This window comes from Heterodontus francisci, chromosome 39, assembly GCF_036365525.1.
Source record: "Heterodontus francisci isolate sHetFra1 chromosome 39, sHetFra1.hap1, whole genome shotgun sequence".
Classification (NCBI taxonomy): Eukaryota; Metazoa; Chordata; class Chondrichthyes; order Heterodontiformes; family Heterodontidae; genus Heterodontus; species Heterodontus francisci.
Window position 1 is genome coordinate 19,018,724 of NC_090409.1, and position 20,086 is coordinate 19,038,809.

At 42.4% G+C, this 20,086-nt stretch overlaps 1 protein-coding gene across 1 annotated transcript; it reads left to right on the forward strand.

Annotated features, from left to right (window-relative positions):
• Nucleotides 1-3,420: 3,420 nt before the first annotated feature.
• Nucleotides 3,421-4,299, forward strand: LOC137352843 (G-protein coupled receptor 39-like). Its single transcript, XM_068018697.1, has one exon. The coding sequence runs from the start codon at nucleotides 3,421-3,423 to the stop codon at nucleotides 4,297-4,299; it is 879 nt and encodes a 292-aa protein (XP_067874798.1).
• The last annotated feature ends 15,787 nt before the right edge of the window (nucleotides 4,300-20,086 follow it).

Genomic DNA, 20,086 nt, shown 5'->3' on the forward strand with positions numbered 1-20,086 from the left:
TTTTGCAAACTGAGTTAATGGGTCAGCTGCAAGAGGCGAACTGTTGCATTTAACCGTGCTGCTCCTTTAATGCGTTTCCACAATCTTCCTCTTTCATTTGTTTAAAAGATTATGGAGGATGAAAAAGACATTCGGTTGTGTCTTCGATCATCCTGATTGAAATATGTGTTCCTGTGCTCAGGGATGTGTTGAATCACATTTACTTCGAGTGATGTATTGTAACTAATATTTATATGGGTGGAAATTCGTCTTGGGCATTAGTTCAAATCTGACTGTATCGCAATTGCCTCTTGTTATGTAGCTCGCCTGATATTCAATTCTATTGACTGCAATAGACTGAATATGGGGCGGGGAATATAGCCAGTGTGATGCCGCTCCTTTCCACACTACCGTCAATGACCAATTTCTACCCGATAATGGTTTCATTGCTCACAGCTTCTGTGACCTTTGTGGTTCGACAAAATGCATTACTCAGAAATTAGACATGAGCAAGACAGAATCCAACCTGAGTCTTCGGCCTGTTATTTCGAGAAGGTGAAAAACCATTTAAAATTAGGAACTCGTGCCCCCATTACAAACAAGAAGAAAGAAACGCCTTTTTGGCTTACAGGATGACTTCGCTCAGAGTAACTTGCAGGCCTGGCTGCTGAAAATGATCCCAGCCATTTGCGGTATGTATCAGTGTGAAGCATACCACTGAAGACCGTTCATGTTCTTACAGTAGATTATTGTATTCCAAAACTGAAGTTACGCTGAATGCACAGCAAGTATGGCAGATTAGTCCCTGTTGGTGTTTATAATCCACGTGATCAGCAGTTCCTTTCCAATAATTCTGCCCTGTTCCCATATTACTTTCACAATTCCCCGTTAATGCTTAAACATTGACATGATATCTATTTCAATCACTAACATCAATATTAATCTGCACAGACTCCTCCCCCTCTATTATATACAATGGACAGCACTGGCCTTGGGGCAGATTGCCCAGATTTCAAGGAGCAGCCCCGACAGAAAGGGCGGCGAGGTCCTCTGACCTCGGAACAGATCATTGCTGATTCAGCTACTGTCAACAGTTTATCTCCAGACACTGACCTCACCGGCAGGCATCGGGGATCAGAGATCGTGTCTGTTCTAGGTCTGAGATCCGGCATCGATGCAGTCGAAAGTCGTCTTGAGCAGCAGATTAAATAGCCCGTCTCTATACCCGATCAGATTTTCAATTCTATTAAAATGAATGGAACTAAACATCAGGCAAGCTTAGAACAAGCGGCTGACGTGACCTGCCGCGTAGGGTCACGCCAAATAGCTATTTTCGACCCTACCTAGTCTGATTATTGCGAATGCACAATTTCGCTTTGGTATGCATCCACCAATAGCACATCATTGTATGAAACCAGGATTATTATATTGTGTATGGCCGAGCTCTGAGGTTACTTTGGAAGACAGATCACAATGCAAAGTTTATACCCATTCCTGATAACGAGAGCAGCGCAGCTAAACGGACATACAATTCAAGTAAAATGTAATTATTATGTTCATCCTCTTCGCTGCAGCGCGAAGATTGAATTTAGTAGAGATCAACATGATATGGTTGTCTGTGAGCGCAATGAACATTTTCATATGACATGATTAAAGTTGATTAATTGATTATATGTGGCTTTGACAGTTATTTAAAGCATACAATAATTTATTCAGTTTTCAGCATATTAGCAACATCCAGAAATTCACAATTTCGTGGGAAGTGTGGCCAGGATCTCCATGTACTCAGAGAAACATTTTCCGGGTATGCCCTTAAACGTACCGGTTTATTTTTCAAACTTATAACCATTTCCTTTGCGATACTTTAATGATTTCATTAGAAACGGGGAACCTAAGCCGTTTTCGCTGCTTTGTTGTGATTGACACCTGGCAATCAGAATAAACAAAGTTAATAACACAATTTCATACATAGACTGCCCTCTATAATCAGTGAGTGCTACGCAATATACTGACTCCACCCCTGTCAGTATTCAGAGACCGGCTGACACAAGCAAGAAATCGAGATTATTAGGTTGATCTATAAATTCACCAAGCTATGGAAGAACTATTCTGAATTCGGCGAATGTAGGTACTGGTGATGGAAGGAATGATTTCCTCCAAACATCCAGTCTATAATAAACAAAAATATCGAATATTACGAACTGATCTGTAATTATACGAACTTAAGCAACAGCAATAGTGATTTTAACGTCGTCTCAAGGTGCTTCACCGGAATGTCATTAAACAACATGTGACACCGAATCAAATAAAGTGACTTTAGGGCGGCGGCGGGGGGTGGGGTGAGGAGGTTTGTAAGTGGTGACCAAATGCTTGGTCAAAGAGCTAAGTTTTAAGAAGACTCTTCAAGGGGGGAAGAAAGATGAATCGCTTTTCTAACACCGTGCTGTTCGCTGTCGCCCACTGACTATGTCCATTCTTTATGTCACGCCTGCGCTCAGTCCTCCGGAATTCCATCGTTTGGTTCAGTGTTCTGGACTCCCAACATCTCAGTGAGCCATGGACAACTTTACCAGATCTTTATTCCTGCCTTTGGTCCCAGCCTGTTCCTTGCATAACTCCCAATTTACAATCTCACAAGGAACGTAGGCATTCATCAGCCCGAGGGAACACGGATGGCCAACCAAATGGATCTTTCTCCCACAGAAACTAATTTGCTCCTGACACGGATTAGTCCCCTTTCGGGGGACAGAATCTCAATTCGGTCATTGAGGTTCAAAGATCCCTAATTCCTATAGCGGAACGTGTATCATTCCGCTGGCATTTGGCTCGTGTTTTTCCTTCTATGCACCGTGTATTCTAGTTACAGTGTCCTTGTTAATTAGCAACCTTAACATTAAATTTGTTCTTAATCCAAGGTGACACCCGATATCAACGAATAGCTGCTTTCAATATTTAATTCAAGTATCTTATTTACCCTATTTACTTCTATCACAATCATCTTTTTTTTTCGCAGACTGTGGCCACTGCTTGTTCTAAGTCACTTTGACCTCTTCGCCATCCAGATGAAGATTTTTGTTTTATTCATTGCATAGAATAACACAAGGGCTTTCAACACCGAAACAGGCCATTTGTCACAACATGTCTATGCTGTAATGATGCTCCGCACCAGCCTCCTTCCTATAATTAATTCGAATTGATTCCTAATAATTGTTAAGTTTCATTTTAAATATTGTGTTATAATCACTCAATGGATATAATGCATACTTAATTTTAAACGTTTATCTTTTTTGAATTTTCGCTTTCACTCAAACATTCAGAAAGATAAACAATCGTTACGTATTTAACTGAATACATGCGAATGGACACTTTCCTGATAGGCTAGCAATTAATGTCAGTATTTTTTTTCTCCTTCCCACAGTTAACGTAGTGACGATTGTGATCATGTCCCGACGGAATTGCGGTCTCTCCATATGTATCACTCACTACCTGGTGGCCATGGCAGTGGCGGATCTGCTGGTTGTTATCACTAGTGTGGTGTTGAGCCGGATCATTGGCGTTTATTTCCCAGCCAGTGTCCTGTCCATTACGCCGCTGTGTCGACTCAAAATGGTTCTGATTTATGCCGCCAAAGATAGTTCAGTCTGGTTAACGGTGGCTTTCACCTTTGACCGCTATGTGGCTATTTGTTGGCGGAAGCTGAAAACCAAATATTGCACAAAGGATGCAGCAGCGTTAATTATAGGAACAGTGTTTGCATTGAGCTGTTTACGAAACATCCCCTGGTACTTTGCATTAAAACCTCTGTATTTTATTAACAATGTACCCTGGTATTGTACCTTCGAATCCACCTTTTATACGTCATCGCCGTGGAGAGCGTTTTCGTTCCTTAACCATATTTTAACCCCGTTTGTTCCATTGATTTCGATCGCATTATTTAACGCACTGACAGTGAAGCATATTTTAGTCACCAATAGAATCCGCAAAGCACTCCGTGGCAAGCGAAATGGTGAAAAGGAGAATGATCTGGAAATGGAGATTCGGAGAAGGTCCATCATTTTACTTCTAACTATATCGTGTAGTTTTATACTCTTGTGGATGACATTTGCTGTGCATTATTTATATTACCGAATTACAAACACTTATAATTACACAGGTTCTGACGACCCCATATATATCCTCCAGGAGGCTGGCTATATGCTTCTCCTTTTGAGTTGCTGCAACAACACGTGTATTTATGCAGTGACCCAGACAAAGTTCAGAGAGGAGCTGAAGAAAATCGTGAAATATCCAATGGTTTCAATTATCAAATTATTGAATTAATGCAGAAAAACAAAGATGTGTTAATATCGACATCAATTTCTTTACAAATTCTTGCTTCGTTAATGAATATACAGCAATCTTATGCAAGAAAAATAAACAAATGATCTCTGTAACTTTAACACATAATCTTGCAACATTCTTGGGTGCAGTAGAGAGGGACAGGGTCATAGAATCAATGGAAAAGATCGCCTTCGGCAGTTGAGCTACACTGGTGGAATCGCGTTGACCATGTGTTATAAACTTCCTCAGGCATTGAAGTCCATCGAAATTCATTGAACACCAACTGCAGAAATGAAACATAAAATGTAACTCCACGCTCACCATCTTTTTCCTTTGCAGTCCTAAACTGCACCTCCCGCTGCTGGATAATAATTTCTGATTTTATATTGAAGAAAGATATTTTTTGCCTTAGTTTTGCCAGCATCAGTTAGACCTGGCCCTAAGTCCTATTCCATCAGATACTATGCTAACTCTGCCTCAGTCTTGGTGCTAAATTCCACTCCTTCAAAACTGGCACAAAACCCACCCAGTCAGACCGTGCTCAATCCCATTTCCCCCGATACCAACTCTCTCCGACATATATATAAACACACACACACACATATAATAGATATCTACATAGAAATATATATAGACATACATGGAGCCACATGGATTGATATCGATATATACATAAGATTGCATCGCTGGATAAAACATAACAGCATCTATCACGGTTTGTTTGTTCAGTTAACCATATCTAATATCCCTAATGATTATTATGTCACCTGAAGCCTCCCTCAAATATATATTAAAGTGCCTTCAAATAATTCAGAAAACACATGTCAGAGTGTATGCATCTAGCATGAACAGATGCCATCATTGCTGACACAAAATGCATCAACCAGCAAATGGTCTTGTGTATGCTATTTACTATCATGCTCTTGCAGTGGTCGGTATTCCATGAAAGTGATTACACCAATGAATTGTGCATTATAAAAGGAGGTGTCCGACTAATGATTGCTGTTGCTCAATATTCTGTATGAAATGTTTGCTCCAGTATTACTATTGCATTTTTTCTAACTTGTTAATATACATTCCATTGACATATCAATTTACTATAGTTAACGTTAAGTGATCAGTTTGACGCAGTTTGTTGTTCCTCCAATGTGGACAAATAGCTCAGGCTTATTCTGTTTTTCACCAAAAGATTTGCAATTTGGTATTCAGACCGAGGCATTGAATTTGGCCAAATAATTAAAATTGCACCAGTGTAAATAATGATAATTATATTGGTTATGATTGACGCTGTTTCGAATGTCCAAGAAACTCAGAACGCAAGATAGGGGCTTTCAATCAAGAAGGTGCCAGCATGAAATGTTTTCATAAGCGTTTTTAAAGTTGTCTTGCATATCTGAATAAAACAGTTTCATAATTTTGCAGTCAAACCTAAAGCCAATTATTTCAATTCATTGCTTTGAAACAGGTAAATGAATGTATTATATTGACTCAGTCAGGTCCAGATACTTTTGCTTCCCGATTTAAATATGCAGTCAACTTATAATCGTGATAATAATAAGCCCCTCTGCACCAGAATCTTACCTGAACTGTTTTAGTACAGGCGCCTCCCATTGTACAATTACAGAATTAACTGTTCCCTTACAGAAAGAATGGATATTTGCATGGAAATCTCAAGCACTGTGGAAACAGGAGTAGACAATTCAGCCTCTACGGTTTTCGATTATTCAGTCATATCGTGGCTCATCTGCACGTGAAATCCGTTTCGCTGCCGTTGTTCCATATCCTGTGATGCCTTTACCTAAGGAAATAAAACTTCTGGCATAATCTGCTATGGATTGTTAAAAAAAGATTACAGCTGATGGTGATATGAACGCAAAGGACAGTGAAACCTATTACAATTTTATGACTCCTTGTTGTACTATTTTAACCACTGCACTTAGATCCGATTTTCTGACAATGCGTCATGGCGCGAAGAATCACTCACAGGCAGCGACTATTGAATATGTTCAGAAGCAGAGAATTGTTCATCAGCACAACACTAATATTGCTGAAATTATGTTCACGGAACCTGAAATATTCCAGCTGATATCCCACCGGCATTTTTAGGGTGGTACTGCGCTAGGAAAATTCTTAATATCTGGATTGTTCCTTCTCCATATCCTGCTGCTGCCCTTCCATAGAATGTCTCAGCCCTGAATCAATGGGTTCATTTTTTTTATATATGTGAGCCTGAACAAGCTCAGTGAGCAGTTCTGATGAAAGGTCACACAGACCTTAAACGTTAACTTTGTTCTTTTCTCCACAGATGCTGCCTGACCTGCTGAGTATTCCCAGCATTTTCTGTTTTTATTTCAGTGATCAGGATGATTGACTACGAAGGTGATCACAACCAAGCTGCATGTTGCCCTCATCCAATATCCACACACACTTACTTTCAAGTAGGCATCAGAGAAAAGGATGCAAGACTAGGAGCCCCAGTAATCCACTTCTTCCCCCTTAACACACTGAGGGGATGAAATGTGCGCTGGGCGTTCGTGCAAATTGGCCGTTATTGCATTGACCATCACTTTTGGGCTCGCCTGATAATCAGCTCTAGTGACTTAAATGCAGCGGAATATCTGACTTGGGTTAGAAAGTCATCTTGCTCAGTGGCATAAAGCAGGAATTCTACTCTAAGCACATTCAAATATCCCACTCTATTGAAATCGAGCTAACTGAATATGGGAGAGAGTGTATAACAAGCTGACAATGCAATATCAACTTAGAGGAATTTCAACCCTAGGATAGTGAAAAGTGCTTTCTTGGAATCTGATATTTTAACATGGAATGAGTAAAATTATGTTTCCTTGTCTGTAATCTCAACGATCGGGTACATAGGTAAATGATAGACTCCATCTTGTAGGAAACAATATAATGCTGGTTGGATATCCGCTGAAATGAAGGGCTTCGTGCTCTGGTGCTGCATTCGTTTCCTGGTAATATTCAATTAGTAGTTGGATCATCACTTTTATAAACTGACCGATATTTCACTAATTATTCTTCTATGTTCTTGCCATTTCTTGTTGTTGACTTTTCATGAAGGTTTCGGTCTGCAATCGAGACAACATTCATTGGTCCTGTGGTTGAAGGTGACTAAACTAAAAAATATTGTGCTAACATGGTACATTAATGACTAAGTGACCAATTTATGAAGGAGACGCGTTAGTGAGGCCATGGAAATATTTGTCATGGAACAATTTAAATGCACATTCGCTGGATGCCTTTAAGTAAATAATATTTTGTAGTCATTAAGAGTCATAGAGTCGTGCCGGGCCAGTCTGGGCTCGATGGTCCCAATGGCTTCCTTCTGTGCCATAAATGGCTCTATTTTGGGGTTCAGAATTTGAGTCCTTTCAGACATGATGGGCGAATTGCAGCATATTTGGGATAAGCAAGTGATCTTGGGCGTAAGGTCCCCAATGTTCCCCACACTGGTGTTGTGTTAGGCTCATGTCTGGTTCTCTTGTCGTCTAATTTCTGGACATTGATTGTTATGCTAGGTCTATAGCTCTATTAATATTGCATCATGGGACTTGCAGAATGGAAGAAAGCAATCTAGATGGACCTCGGTGAATTTTAGTCTGGAAAGTCCTACAATAGCTCTTCTGTCTTCACACCGAAGGTCATTACCCAGCATTTGTAAGCCTTTCTGCTCCTCTCACTGTTCCCCGTGGATTACAGAGCAGTTCCTAATCCAAAACCCGTCTCAAATCATTCCGCTTCGACTTATCCCACACACAGGAGACGCTGGGATACTGATAACGGGTCTCACACCTTCCTGATGACAAAAGTGTTTTCGTCCCTTCCAAGGTCGAGCCTTCTTCCTTCATCTCGACCCGAATTCCCACAAATTGACTCACCGAACACATTTGCTCCAACCCATGTGGTTCAGTGACAGCTATTCATTCAATTTTCCATATGTTTTTATTTTTCTTGCTACCATTCAATCTGCTTTTTATTTGATTCAGTTTATTGCCCTCGCAATCGTTATTCCTCACCTTCTACATATGTTTGCAATATGTGGTTTATTCACTTAGAACAAGAGCATCATTGCATTTTGGTTATGTTGGATTCAAAGCTCTTAAGCTTTCAAATTTCCCCATATGTTTAAATTGATTTCATTCCATTCCAACACCACATTATGCAGCATTTTGAATGCTACTTTCTATTCCTCATTCACGTCTAATATTTATTTAACTATTAACATTTTATTTTGCAGCTGGAATTGACTAGAACACAGATATTCATGTTTGGTGGTAATGCATGGAGCATCTGTTTCCCCTCCCACCCCCCGATATCTTTCCATATTGATTGGAATATCAGGTGGGGCTCTGAGTCTGACTAGTTATTTATTCGATGTTTTTTGTCTAATGACAGGTAACATAATGGTGATTATAATTCTATCTCGAGGGAAGTGTGGTCTCTCTATATGCATCACATGCTACCTGGTGGCGATGGCTGCAGTAGATCTACTTGTCCTTCTCACCAGTGTGTTGTTGAATCGAATAATTGCTGTTTATTACCCAGCCAGCTTTCTGACCATGACCCCAGTGTGCGCTCTGAAAACCTTACTAATTTATGCCGCTATAGACAGTTCTGTGTGGTTAACGGTCACTTTCACCTTTGATCGATTTGTGGCGATTTGCTGCCAGAAGCTGAAAAACAAATATTGCAGTAAACAAACTGCAAGAGTCGTTGTGGGAACGTTACTTGTGCTGAGCTGTATACGAAACATCCCCTGGTATTTTTCATATATCTGTAACAATATACCCTATTACTGCAAAGTAAAATCTAGCTTTTATACAGCGCTTCCATGGATAGCATTTTCGTACCTTAACCAACCTTGTACCTTTATGTTTGATTGTGCTGCTGAATGCACTCACAATCAGATCTATTGTCGTGGCCAATCGAGTTCGTCATGTTCTCCGCTGTAAGAAATATGGTGAAGACGAGAACGATCCCTAGAAGGAGAATATCGGCAAGCTTTGTACTCTTGTGGATGACGTTTACAGTGCGTTACTTCGATGTGCGACTTGCTAACTCTTACCGTTACACGGGATATAACGATCCTCTAGATACGTCAAGAATCAGGTTGTATGCTTCTCCTTTTGAGTTGTTGCACAAACACGTGTATTTATGCAGTGACCCAGAATAAGTTCAGAAAGGAGATCAAGCATTCAGTTAAATATCCGTTTATGCTCTTGTTTAAAGTGATGAAATGATAACATCCCTGTTTTGGAATTCAGCCCCTCAGGCATTCTTGTAGTTTTGTTATTGCGTAAAAATGACAGAAACTCCCTTTTAAAACCTGGTGGCGCTCTCACTTTAGGTTGTCTAGTTCATTTTGTAAGTATAAAGAGACAAGAACAACTTTTGCTTATATCGCACCTATAACGTAATAAAACATCCCAAAGCACTTCGTCGGAGCATTATAAGTAGAAGTATGACACTGAGCCACAAAAAGGACATATTATGTTAGGCGACCAACAGATTTGTGAAACAGGTTGCATTTAAGGAGTATCTTAAAGGACTAAAGTGAGATAGAGAGGTGGAGAGTGGCAGGGAGGGTATTCTGGAGACTGGGGCCTTGGCAACTGAAGGCACAGACAACAATGCTGGAGAGAATAGAATAAGGGATGCACAAGAGGCCAGAATTAGAGGAGAGCCGATATCTTTGAGGGTTGTGAGGCTGGAGGAGATTACAGTGATATGGAGGGGAGATACCAGGGAGGAAAGCAAGGGTGAGAATGTTAAAATCATGACGTTGATTGACCTCTGTGTTCTTAGAGCACCAGGTGCTGAAATTAATTGTCCCTAATTTAAAACAAATTTATTCAGCAGACCTGAATGTAAAACTCTTCGGCTAAGTGCTGACCTTCTCGAATACTGGAGCAGCAACACTTAGAAACTAATTACGATTATTTCGAACAAGAAGTGGTGGAATGGTGTTGCATTGGAGATACAGCGCACTTGATATTCAATTGACTGAATATCGGACGGCGCTTGTTCTAAGCAGACCATGTGATACTTCCAGCTTTGTGTGCCTATGGGGATGAATTATACCCAAAAATGTGAATGTGCAGTGGTTTTACAACGGTTACCTGTTCATCTCCCCACCATTCCTCCCTGCACCTCTCCCCACGCTTTGCCCCCGACGCATGGCACTCGCTCGCACGGACAACTGCGTCCATGCTCTCAGAGTGAAATGGAATCGCGGGGGCTGAGGGGAGTGGGGGCGCCCTGTGCTTTATAGACCAATTATTTGTCGCCTCCCAAACTGGGCCTGAGCGTTTACTGTGCAGAAACATCATGGTTCAGAAAGGACATGACATGGGTTAAACTGGGCCTTTGAGAGATGAAGATTTACTCCAGGTGACATGCTGTTGTATATATTTGCCTTTACATTGGACAGCACAGTGGTTCGCGGCGCAGCCTCGCAGCTCCAGCGACTCAGGTTTGGTTCTGGGTACTGTCTGTGCGGAGTTTGCAAGTTCCCCCTGTGAGCACGTGGTTTTCTGTGCAATTCTCCGGTTTCCTCCCATAGCCAAAGACTTGCAGTTTGATAGGTAAATTGCTCCTAGTGTCGGTAGTTGGTAGGAAAATTGTGGGGATGTGGTAGGGGATATGAGACTGGTGTAAATAGGTGGCTGATGGTCGGCACAGACTGAGTGGCCGAAGGGCCTGTTTCAGTGCTGTATCTTTCCATGACATTTCAATATATTTATGTTGTGTCTCTCTGATGCAAACAAACTGTTAACATAGAACAAAAGTTGCGTTTTAACTGTATCCACTTTGAAATAGATTTCACAAAATAGTGACATAAATTAGTTAGTTGATAAATATACTCAGCTTTGTTCCTGAAAGTGAAAATCCAGAAGTGCACAATTTCATTACACTCAACACTGCAATAATCAAAATAATTACTCAGTAAATATTCTAGCAGAACTGATGTTCTGATCTTAATTTCTTAACAGCACTTACAGCCTAAAACAGACTATTCGGCCCAACTGGCCCATGTTGGTGTGTCTGTTGTCCGCGAGCCTCCTCACACTTTATATCATCCAATCCGATCAGCATAACTTTCTACTGCTTTCTCCCCAACTCCCTTCTCATAAAATGTATTTAGGTCATTCGCTGCCCAACCACCCTGAGGGTGAAGAATTTACTCCTGAATTCTTCGTTGGAATTTTTAGTCATCATATTACATAATATTATGATAAATGGGGGAATGCATTCTATAGAATTGTATAGAACCGCGAGAACCGCGTTAGGGAACTGGAGCTCGAGCTGGATGAACTTCGGATCATTCGGGAGGCGGAGGGGGTTATTGAGAGGAGTTATGGGGAGGTAGTCACACCTCAGGTAAAAGAAGTAGGTAGATGGGTTACCGTCAGGGGAAGGAGAGGCAACCAGCAGGCAGTGCAGGGATCCCCTGCGGCCGTTTCCCTCAACAACAGGTCTACCGTTATGGATAGTGTTGCTGGGGACGACTTACCATGGGTAAGCAATGGGGTACAGGTATCTGGCACAGAGTCTGTCCCTGTTGCTCTGAGGGGACGGGGGAAGCGGAGCAGAGCATTAGTCATTGGGGACTCCACAGTTAGGGGAACAGATAGGAGGTTCTGTGGGAACAAGAGAGACCCACGGTTGGTATGTTGCCTCCCAGATGCCAGGGTTCGTGATGTCTCGGATCGTGTATTTGGAATCCTTAAGGGGGAGGGGGAGCAGCCCCAAGTCGTTGTCCACATAGGCACCAACGACACAGGTAGGAAGAGAGATGGGATTTAAGACAGAAATTCAGGGAGCTAGGGTGGAAGCTTAGAGCGAGAACAAACAGAGTTGTTATCTCTGGGTTGTTGCCCGTGCCACGTGATAGCGAAGCGAGGAATAGGGAGAGAGAAGAGTTGAACACGTGGCTGCAGGGATGGTGCAGGAGGGAGGGTTTTGGTTTCCTGGATAATTGGGGCTCTTTCTGGGGTAGGTGGGACCTCTACAAACAGGATGGTCTTCACCTGAACCAGAGGGGTACCAATATCCTGCGGGGGGGGGGGGAGATTTGCTAGTGCTCTTCGGGGGGGTTTAAACTAATTCAGCAGGGGAATGGGAACCTAAAATGTAGTGCCAGTGTACAGGATGTTGAGAGTAGTGAGGTCAGGGATAAGGTTACAGGGACGCAAGAGGGCACTGGCAAGCAAGAATCTGGTTTAAAGTGTATCTACTTCAACGCCAGGAGCATCTGGAGTAAGGTGGGTGAGCTTACAGCATGGGTTGGTACCTGGGATCTCGATGTAGTGGCCATTTCGGAGACATGGGTAGAGCAGGAGCAGGAATGGATGTTGCAGGTTCCGGGATTTAGATGTTTCAGTAAAAACAGAGAAGATGGTAAAAGAGGGGGGCGGGTGTGGCATTGTTAATCAAGGAGAGTATTACAGCGACAGAAAGGACGTTTGAGGACTCGTCTACTGAGGTAGTATGGGCTGAGGTTAGAAACAGGAGAGGTGAGGTCACCCTGTTGGGAGTCTTTTATAGACCTCCAAATAGTTCCAGAGATGTAGAGGAAAGGATAGCGAAGATGATTCTACACAGGGGCGAGAGTAACAGGGTAGTTGTTATGGGGGACTTTAACTTTCCAAATATCGACTGGAAATACTATAGTTCGAGTACTTTAGATGGGTCAGTTTTTGTCCAGTGTGTGCAGGATGGTTTTCTGACACAGTATGTAGACAGGCCAACCAGGGGCGATGCCACATTGGATTTGGTACTGGGTAATGAACCCGGCCAGGTGTTAGATTGAGATGTAGGTGAGCACTTTGGTGATAGTGATCACAATTCGGTTAGGTTTACCTTCGCGATGGGCAGGGACAGGCATATACCGCAGGGTAAAAATTATAGCTGGGGGAAAGGAAATTATGATGCGATTAGGCAAGATTTAGGATGCGTAGGATGGGGAAGGAAACTGCATGGGATGGGAATAATCGAAATGTGGAGCTTATTCAAGGAACAGCTACTGCGTGTCCTTGATAAGTATGTACCTGTGAGGCAGGGAGGAAGTTGTCGAGCGAGGGAGCCGTGGTTTACAAAAGAAGTTGAAGCACTTGTCAAGAGGAAGAAGAAGGCTTATGTTAGGATGAGACGTGAAGGCTCAATTAGGGCGCTTGAGAGTTACAAGCTAGCCAGGAAGGATCTAAAGGGAGAGCTAAGAAGAGCATGGAGAGGACACGAGAAGTCATTGGCGGATAGGATCAGGGAAAACCCTAAGGCTTTCTCTAGGTATATCAGGAATAAAAGAATGACTAGAGTTAGATTAGGGCCAATCAAGGATAGTAGTGGGAAGTTGTGTGTGGAATCAGAGGAGGTAGGGGAAGTGTTAAATGAATATTTTTCGTCAGTATTTACAGTAGAGAAAGAAAATGTTGCCGAGGAGAATACTGAGATTCAGGCTACTAGGCTAGATGGGATTGAGGTTCACAAGGAGGAGGTGTTAGCAATTTTGGAAAGTGTGAAAATAGATAAGTCCCCTGGGCCAGATGGGATTTATCCTAGGATTCTCTGGGAAGCTAGGGAGGAGATTGCAGAGCCTTTGTCCTTGATCTTTATGTCGTCATTGTCGACAGGAATAGTGCCGGAAGACTGGAGGATAGCAAATGTTGTCCCCTTGTTCAAGAAGGGGAGTAGAGACAGCCCTGGTATTTATAGACCTGTGAGCCTTACTTCGGTTGTGGGTAAAATGTTGGAAAAGGTTATAAGAGACAGGATTTATAATCATCTTGAAAAGAATAAGTTCATTATCGATAGCCAGCACGGTTTTGTGACGGGTAGGTCGTGCCTCACAAACCTTATTGAGTTTTTCGAGAAGGTGACCAAACAGGTGGATGAGGGTAAAGCAGTGGATGTGGTGTATATGGATTTCAGTAAGGCGTTTGATAAGGTTCCCCATGGTAGGCTATTGCAGAAAATACGGAAGTATGGAGTTGAAGGTGATTTAGAGCTTTGGATCAGAAATTGGCTGGCTGAAAGAAGACAGAGGGTGGTGGTTGATGGCAAATGTTCATCCTGGAGTTTAGTTACTAGTGGTGTACCGCAAGGATCTGTTTTGGGGCCACTGCTGTTTGTCATTTTTATAAATGAACTGGAAGAGGGTGTAGAAGGGTGGGTTAGTAAATTTGCGGATGACACGAAGGTCGGTGGAGTTGTGGATAGTGCCGAAGGATGTTGTAGGGTTCAGAGGGACATAGATAGGCTGCAGAGCTGGGCTGAGAGATGGCAAATGGAGTTTAATGCGGAAAAGTGCGAGGTGATTCACTTTGGAAGGAGTAACAGGAATGCAGAGTACTGGGCTAATGGGAAGATTCTTGGTAGTGTAGATGAACAGAGAGATCTTGGTGTCCAGGTGCAAAAATCCCTGAAGGTTGCTACCCAGGTTAATAGGGCTGTTAAGAAGGCATATGGTGTGTTAGCTTTTATTCGTAGGGGGATCGAGTTTCGGAGCCACGAGGTCATGCTGCAGCTGTACAAAACTCCGGTGAGACTGCACCTGGAGTATTGCGTGCAGTTCTGGTTACCGCATTATATGAAGGATGTGGAAGCTATGGAAAGGGTGCAGAGGAGATTTACTAGGATGTTGCCTGGTATGGAGGGAAGGTCTTACGAGGAAAGGCTGAGGGACTTGAGGTTGTTTTCGTTGGAGAGAAGGAGGAGGAGAGGTGACTTAATGGAGACATCTAAGATAATGAGAGTGTTAGATAGGGTGGATAGTGAGAGTCTTTTTCCTCGGATGGTGATGGCAAACACGAGGGGACATAGCTTTAAGTTGAGGGGTGATAGATACAGGACAGATGTCAGAGGTAGTTTCTTTTCTCAGAGAGTAGTAGGGGCGTGGAATGCCCTGCCTGCAACAGTAGTAGACTCGCCAACTTTCAGGGCATTTAAGTGGTCATTGGATAGACATATGGATGAAAATGGAATAGTGTAGGTCAGATGGTTTCACAGGTCGGCGCAACATCGAGGGCCGAAGGGCCTGTACTGCACTGTAATGTTCTAAAAAAAAGAAGTAAAGGGTTAATCAACGCAGGCACCCTGAAGAACAGTCTACTTGAAAGAGGGCAGAGGCAACACAGCACAAGTAGATCAAAGAATAAGAATTGCACACAGCACTTTTTGATAATTAGCATATTCAAAGAAACAGTACAAAATCGATTAAATCGCAAATCACCAAACATAACGTGCTTCTGCCCCTGTAATGCTGTAGTTATTTAAATTGCTTTTGCTCTCATCCTTCCTCCGTGTGCATTCTATGCCGTTGCAGACCGACCTATGCATTTCGTAAAACTACTGTAATAATTTGATGTCAATTAAATCTGTGCAAAGTTCACGATGCATTAAATTTGCAGGTATAATTATTCCAATCCAGGTGACATGCATTGAGCCAAGTGCATGGCATAAAGTGTAACAATGCAATGGTCTGTTGCTGGACTAGAATTCTAAAGGCTGAACTAATATACCAAGGAATAATTGTCCACAGCTCACTACGGCATATTGTGACTCAGAACACACACAGAAACTTCTTGAACTGTCAGTAAGAATAACCATAGTGCTATTGTACTGCTGTAAAATGTTAACTGGTTTCCTAATATTATTTAGGAAAGGATATCTGCCGTCCATACCAGGTCTGGCCTATTTGTTCTATCAGTTCCATAGCAAAATGGTTGACGTTTTTTGCTGTTGAACAAACCACCTCATTCTATCAAATCACTAGTTAGGAAAGCGGCAGTGAAAGCAAATGGACGAATTTGTTACGACTTAGTCATCAAATCTGGGCACGATGATGGCACATTCAACCTTGTCGGCCTGCTAAGTCCTCCTCCCTGTCATGTAGCGCCAGCTGGAAAGATGGGTGAGCAGTCTGAAACAACCAAGCAACAGCTTGACATGCAATAAAAGAAAGTTTAAGGCACAGAAAAAGGCCACTTGGCCCATCATGGCTGTGCTGGGCCAAAACAAAACACCTATTCTAATTCCACCTTCCAGCATTTGGTCCATAGCCTTGCAGGTTATGGCACTTGAGGTGCATATCCAGGCTCTATTTGAATGAGTTGAGGGTTTCTGCTTCAATTACCCTTTCAGGCAGTGAGTTCCACACCGGCCCCACACTCTCAGTGAAAATGTGTTTCTAAATCCTACATCTAATTTTTCTACCAAATACTTTAAATCTATGTCCCCTCATCACTGACCTCTCTGCTAAGGTCATGAATAGACCCTTCACTGCACTCTATCCAGGTCCCTCAAAATGTTATGCATTTCAATCAGATCTCTCCTCAACCTTCACTGTTCCAAGGAGATCAACCCCAACCTATCCAATCTTTCCTCACAGCTGCATTTTCTCCAGTCCTGGCAACATCCTCGTAAATCTCCTCTGTACCCTCTCTCGTGCGATTACATCCTTTCTGCAATGAGGTGACCAGAACTGTACATGGTTCTCAAGTTGTGGCCGAACCAATGTATTATACAGTTCTGGCATAACCTCCCTGCTCTTATATTCTATACCTGGGCCAATAAAGGAAAGATTCATTCTCACAGTTTTTACTTATCAGTCAACATCCCAGACTCTTCCACCAGTATCAACAGGTAGGTCCTGTCCACCGAGAAGGACAGAACCACCAAAAGTGGTACGCAGTGGTATACAGTCGGGATGGACTGGCTTGGGAGCTCTCAACATTGACTCTTGACCCCAATGAAACTTTGTGACTGCAGATATAAATTGGGTAAGGAAACCTCTTGCTGATTACTTTCTAGCACCCTTCACCATCTGATGAGCCATGTTGAACACCACTTGGTTGACGCACTTTTGGCAATAAAGGCACAACTGGTATTCTTGGTTCAATATCCATCACCAAATGTGACTTATTTGTGCTGCACTGACAGAGCCTATCGAATCCTTAAGACATGCTACACCTCTGCCAGGCTGGCCTTGGGGCAGGTGATGAGTGAACCAATACGAGGGAATAACTTACTTGACCGCAGAAATAAAACGCAGCTGCTGCACATATAAACTTTTCATCAGCGTAAATTTTCTGTATATTCACGAACATATATCAGCATTGTTAACTTCACTGTAAAATTAATCCATATTGCTTTAACGGCAAGTATGCTGATACATAAGAAGTTTCACAGATTTACTGAATTAAAGCTTAAACTGCCAATATTTCCATGATCAATTGCCGCACAAAACTGAGCTGCACTTGGGCGGCACAGTGGAGCAGTGGCTAGCACCGCAGCCTCGTAACTCCAGTGACCCGGGCTCAGTTCTGGGTGCTGCTTTTGCAGAGTTTACAAGTTCTCTCTCTGACCGTGTGGCTTTCCGCCGGGTGCTCTGGTTTCCTCCCAAAGCCGAAGATTTGCACGTTGATTGGTAAATTGGCCATTGTAAAATTGCCCCTAGTGTAGGTAGGTGGTAGGAGAATTGTGAGGATGTGGTAAGGAATATGGGATTAATGTAGCATTTGTATAAATGGGTGGTTGCTGGTCGGCACAGACTCGGTGGGCCGAAGGGGCAGTTGCAGTGCAGTATCTCTTAATATAAAACGCATTCACTACAAGGCAGTTTATTTCATACCGCCAATGAACCGTAAATACACTCCAACTAAAATATTTCCTGCAGTTGGCATCTTCAATGTAACCTACCGGTGGCAATGAGCATGTGTTCTTGTTAAGGTGGGGGGATAGCGGTAATGTCACTGAACTGATAATCCAGAGGCTCAGGCTAATGCACTGGGGACATGGTTTCAAATCCCACCATGGCAGTTGGCGGCATTTTCATTCAATTAATTCATAAAAATCTAGAATTGAAAGGTACTTTTAGTACTGATGTTATGAAACTGTCATCGATCGTAGTAAAAGCCCATCTGTGCCACTAATGTCCTTTAGGAAGGAAATCTGCTGTCCTTGCCTGGTCTGGCCTACATGTGACTCCAAACTTACAGCAATGTGCTTGAATCTTAGCTGCCCTATGAAATGGTCCAGCAAGCAACTCAGTTGGCAAGGACAATTGGAGATTGTGGCAACATCCTACGAAATAATAAAACAAGTGGATTCCTCCCAGGCACAGATTCATTTTGCTGTCCATTCCCGTTCTAAATCCTTGCACTCCCATTCACTGGTTTCGAGCAGGAATCTTGCTTCTCCACAGATGCTTCCAAATTGCAATGTGCCAACATTGAGGTAACAGGAGAGAAATACTTTCTATGCTGTTTCAATTAAGTTTATGGACATACATTTCAAGTGAGTTGACGATGCCCTTAAAATAACGGATAGCAAATCGTTTGATTTCTGTATGCTAATATTCATATTACATTATGTCCATCTGTTAATCTAAAGCCTAACTCAGAAAAGGAGATAATCGTAGAAATGATAAAATCTCCTTCTGTCCAAATAACAGCGACCTCGAGGACACCTGTGGATGCTGTTTGCTGAACGTTTGGTGGTCCACTATTATGGACACTGCTTCATACAGACTGGAGTGCGCTGGGTACTTGGGTGAAACTGGAACACATACAGGAAGTGGTGTCCTAGCCTACAGTGACAAATATTTTACCATGTGAATCTGGGGTCTACTGGAAGTCAGGTTCCACACGTGACAAGCCAATCTAGCAACTGACAGAATCATTTTATCTCATTATCCATCTCCTTTTGGGAATAAAATTAGCTGAGATAATTTCAAATTGTTTTAGCTCTCAACGATAGGCAATCAATGAATATCCAAACACTTCTTTTTCCTGTCCCTCTTGTTCTTGAAGTCTCTCTGCCAGGTGCCCACTGCCAAGGAAATATATGTGGGCATATTGAACGCCTCTGTCTCTATTAGGTTCGTCTCCCATCTGCAAAAAAAGTCAGCTGTAAAACATTCCACCTTTCTTGAATCAATAAAATTATATCATGCACCATGTTTAATATTGGGTCCAGTTCCCACTGCGATATAAGCTCTGCCGAATATCTATGCAGATCCTGTGCACAGAATGCTCTCGATTAATGGGTACTGTTCAAAAACGACCACAACGAACATCTAAAAAGGTTGTATAGGAGAAGATAAATTGTCCCATCTAGCCTGTACCATATTGTCCTGATGTCTTATGCATGACCAAACAGACAATACCCATACACCCGAAGCCATACATTCTCCTGAGAGATCTGAAGGAGCAGATAAATACCCAAGCCAAGTGGAAATTTGGACAAGTCCTCTGCGACTCTTTAGATGATCGAAATTAGTCCAGGAGACAACTGACTTAACTTACATCGTGAAACACAAATGTGTGTGCAATACTTAATGAGGATGCAATGCTTAGTCATCTGATGAGCACAACCCAAGTTCCCTTGATGTTTGCAGTCTTTGTTTTGATCAACGTGTCCACCATGTATGTGCTTCTCTCACATTCTTCCAATCTTAACGGAGGCAAATATAACCAACTTCATTGACCAGGTAAGTGAAAGGATCGGGTGCAATGCTAATTCAATGCAGTGTAATATGAGGCGGGATATAAACGCAACCTTCTATCCTATCCTTTCTCACATTTTGAGCTGTCATTGTTGAAGACTGCCTTGTTCACATACCTGCGATCCAAGTGAGCCATATCAGTATCTCTATCTTGCAGGAAGAGACAATATATATTATCATCAAGAAATCATTTTTACACCAATGGTCATATTATAATAAAAGCAAAATACTGCGGATGCTGGAAATCTGAAACAAAAACAA

Excerpts from the sequence above, each read along its gene's own strand:
- LOC137352843 (XM_068018697.1), top strand. The coding sequence starts at position 3,421 with ATGTCCCGACGGAATTGCGGTCTCTCCATATGTATCACTCACTACCTG.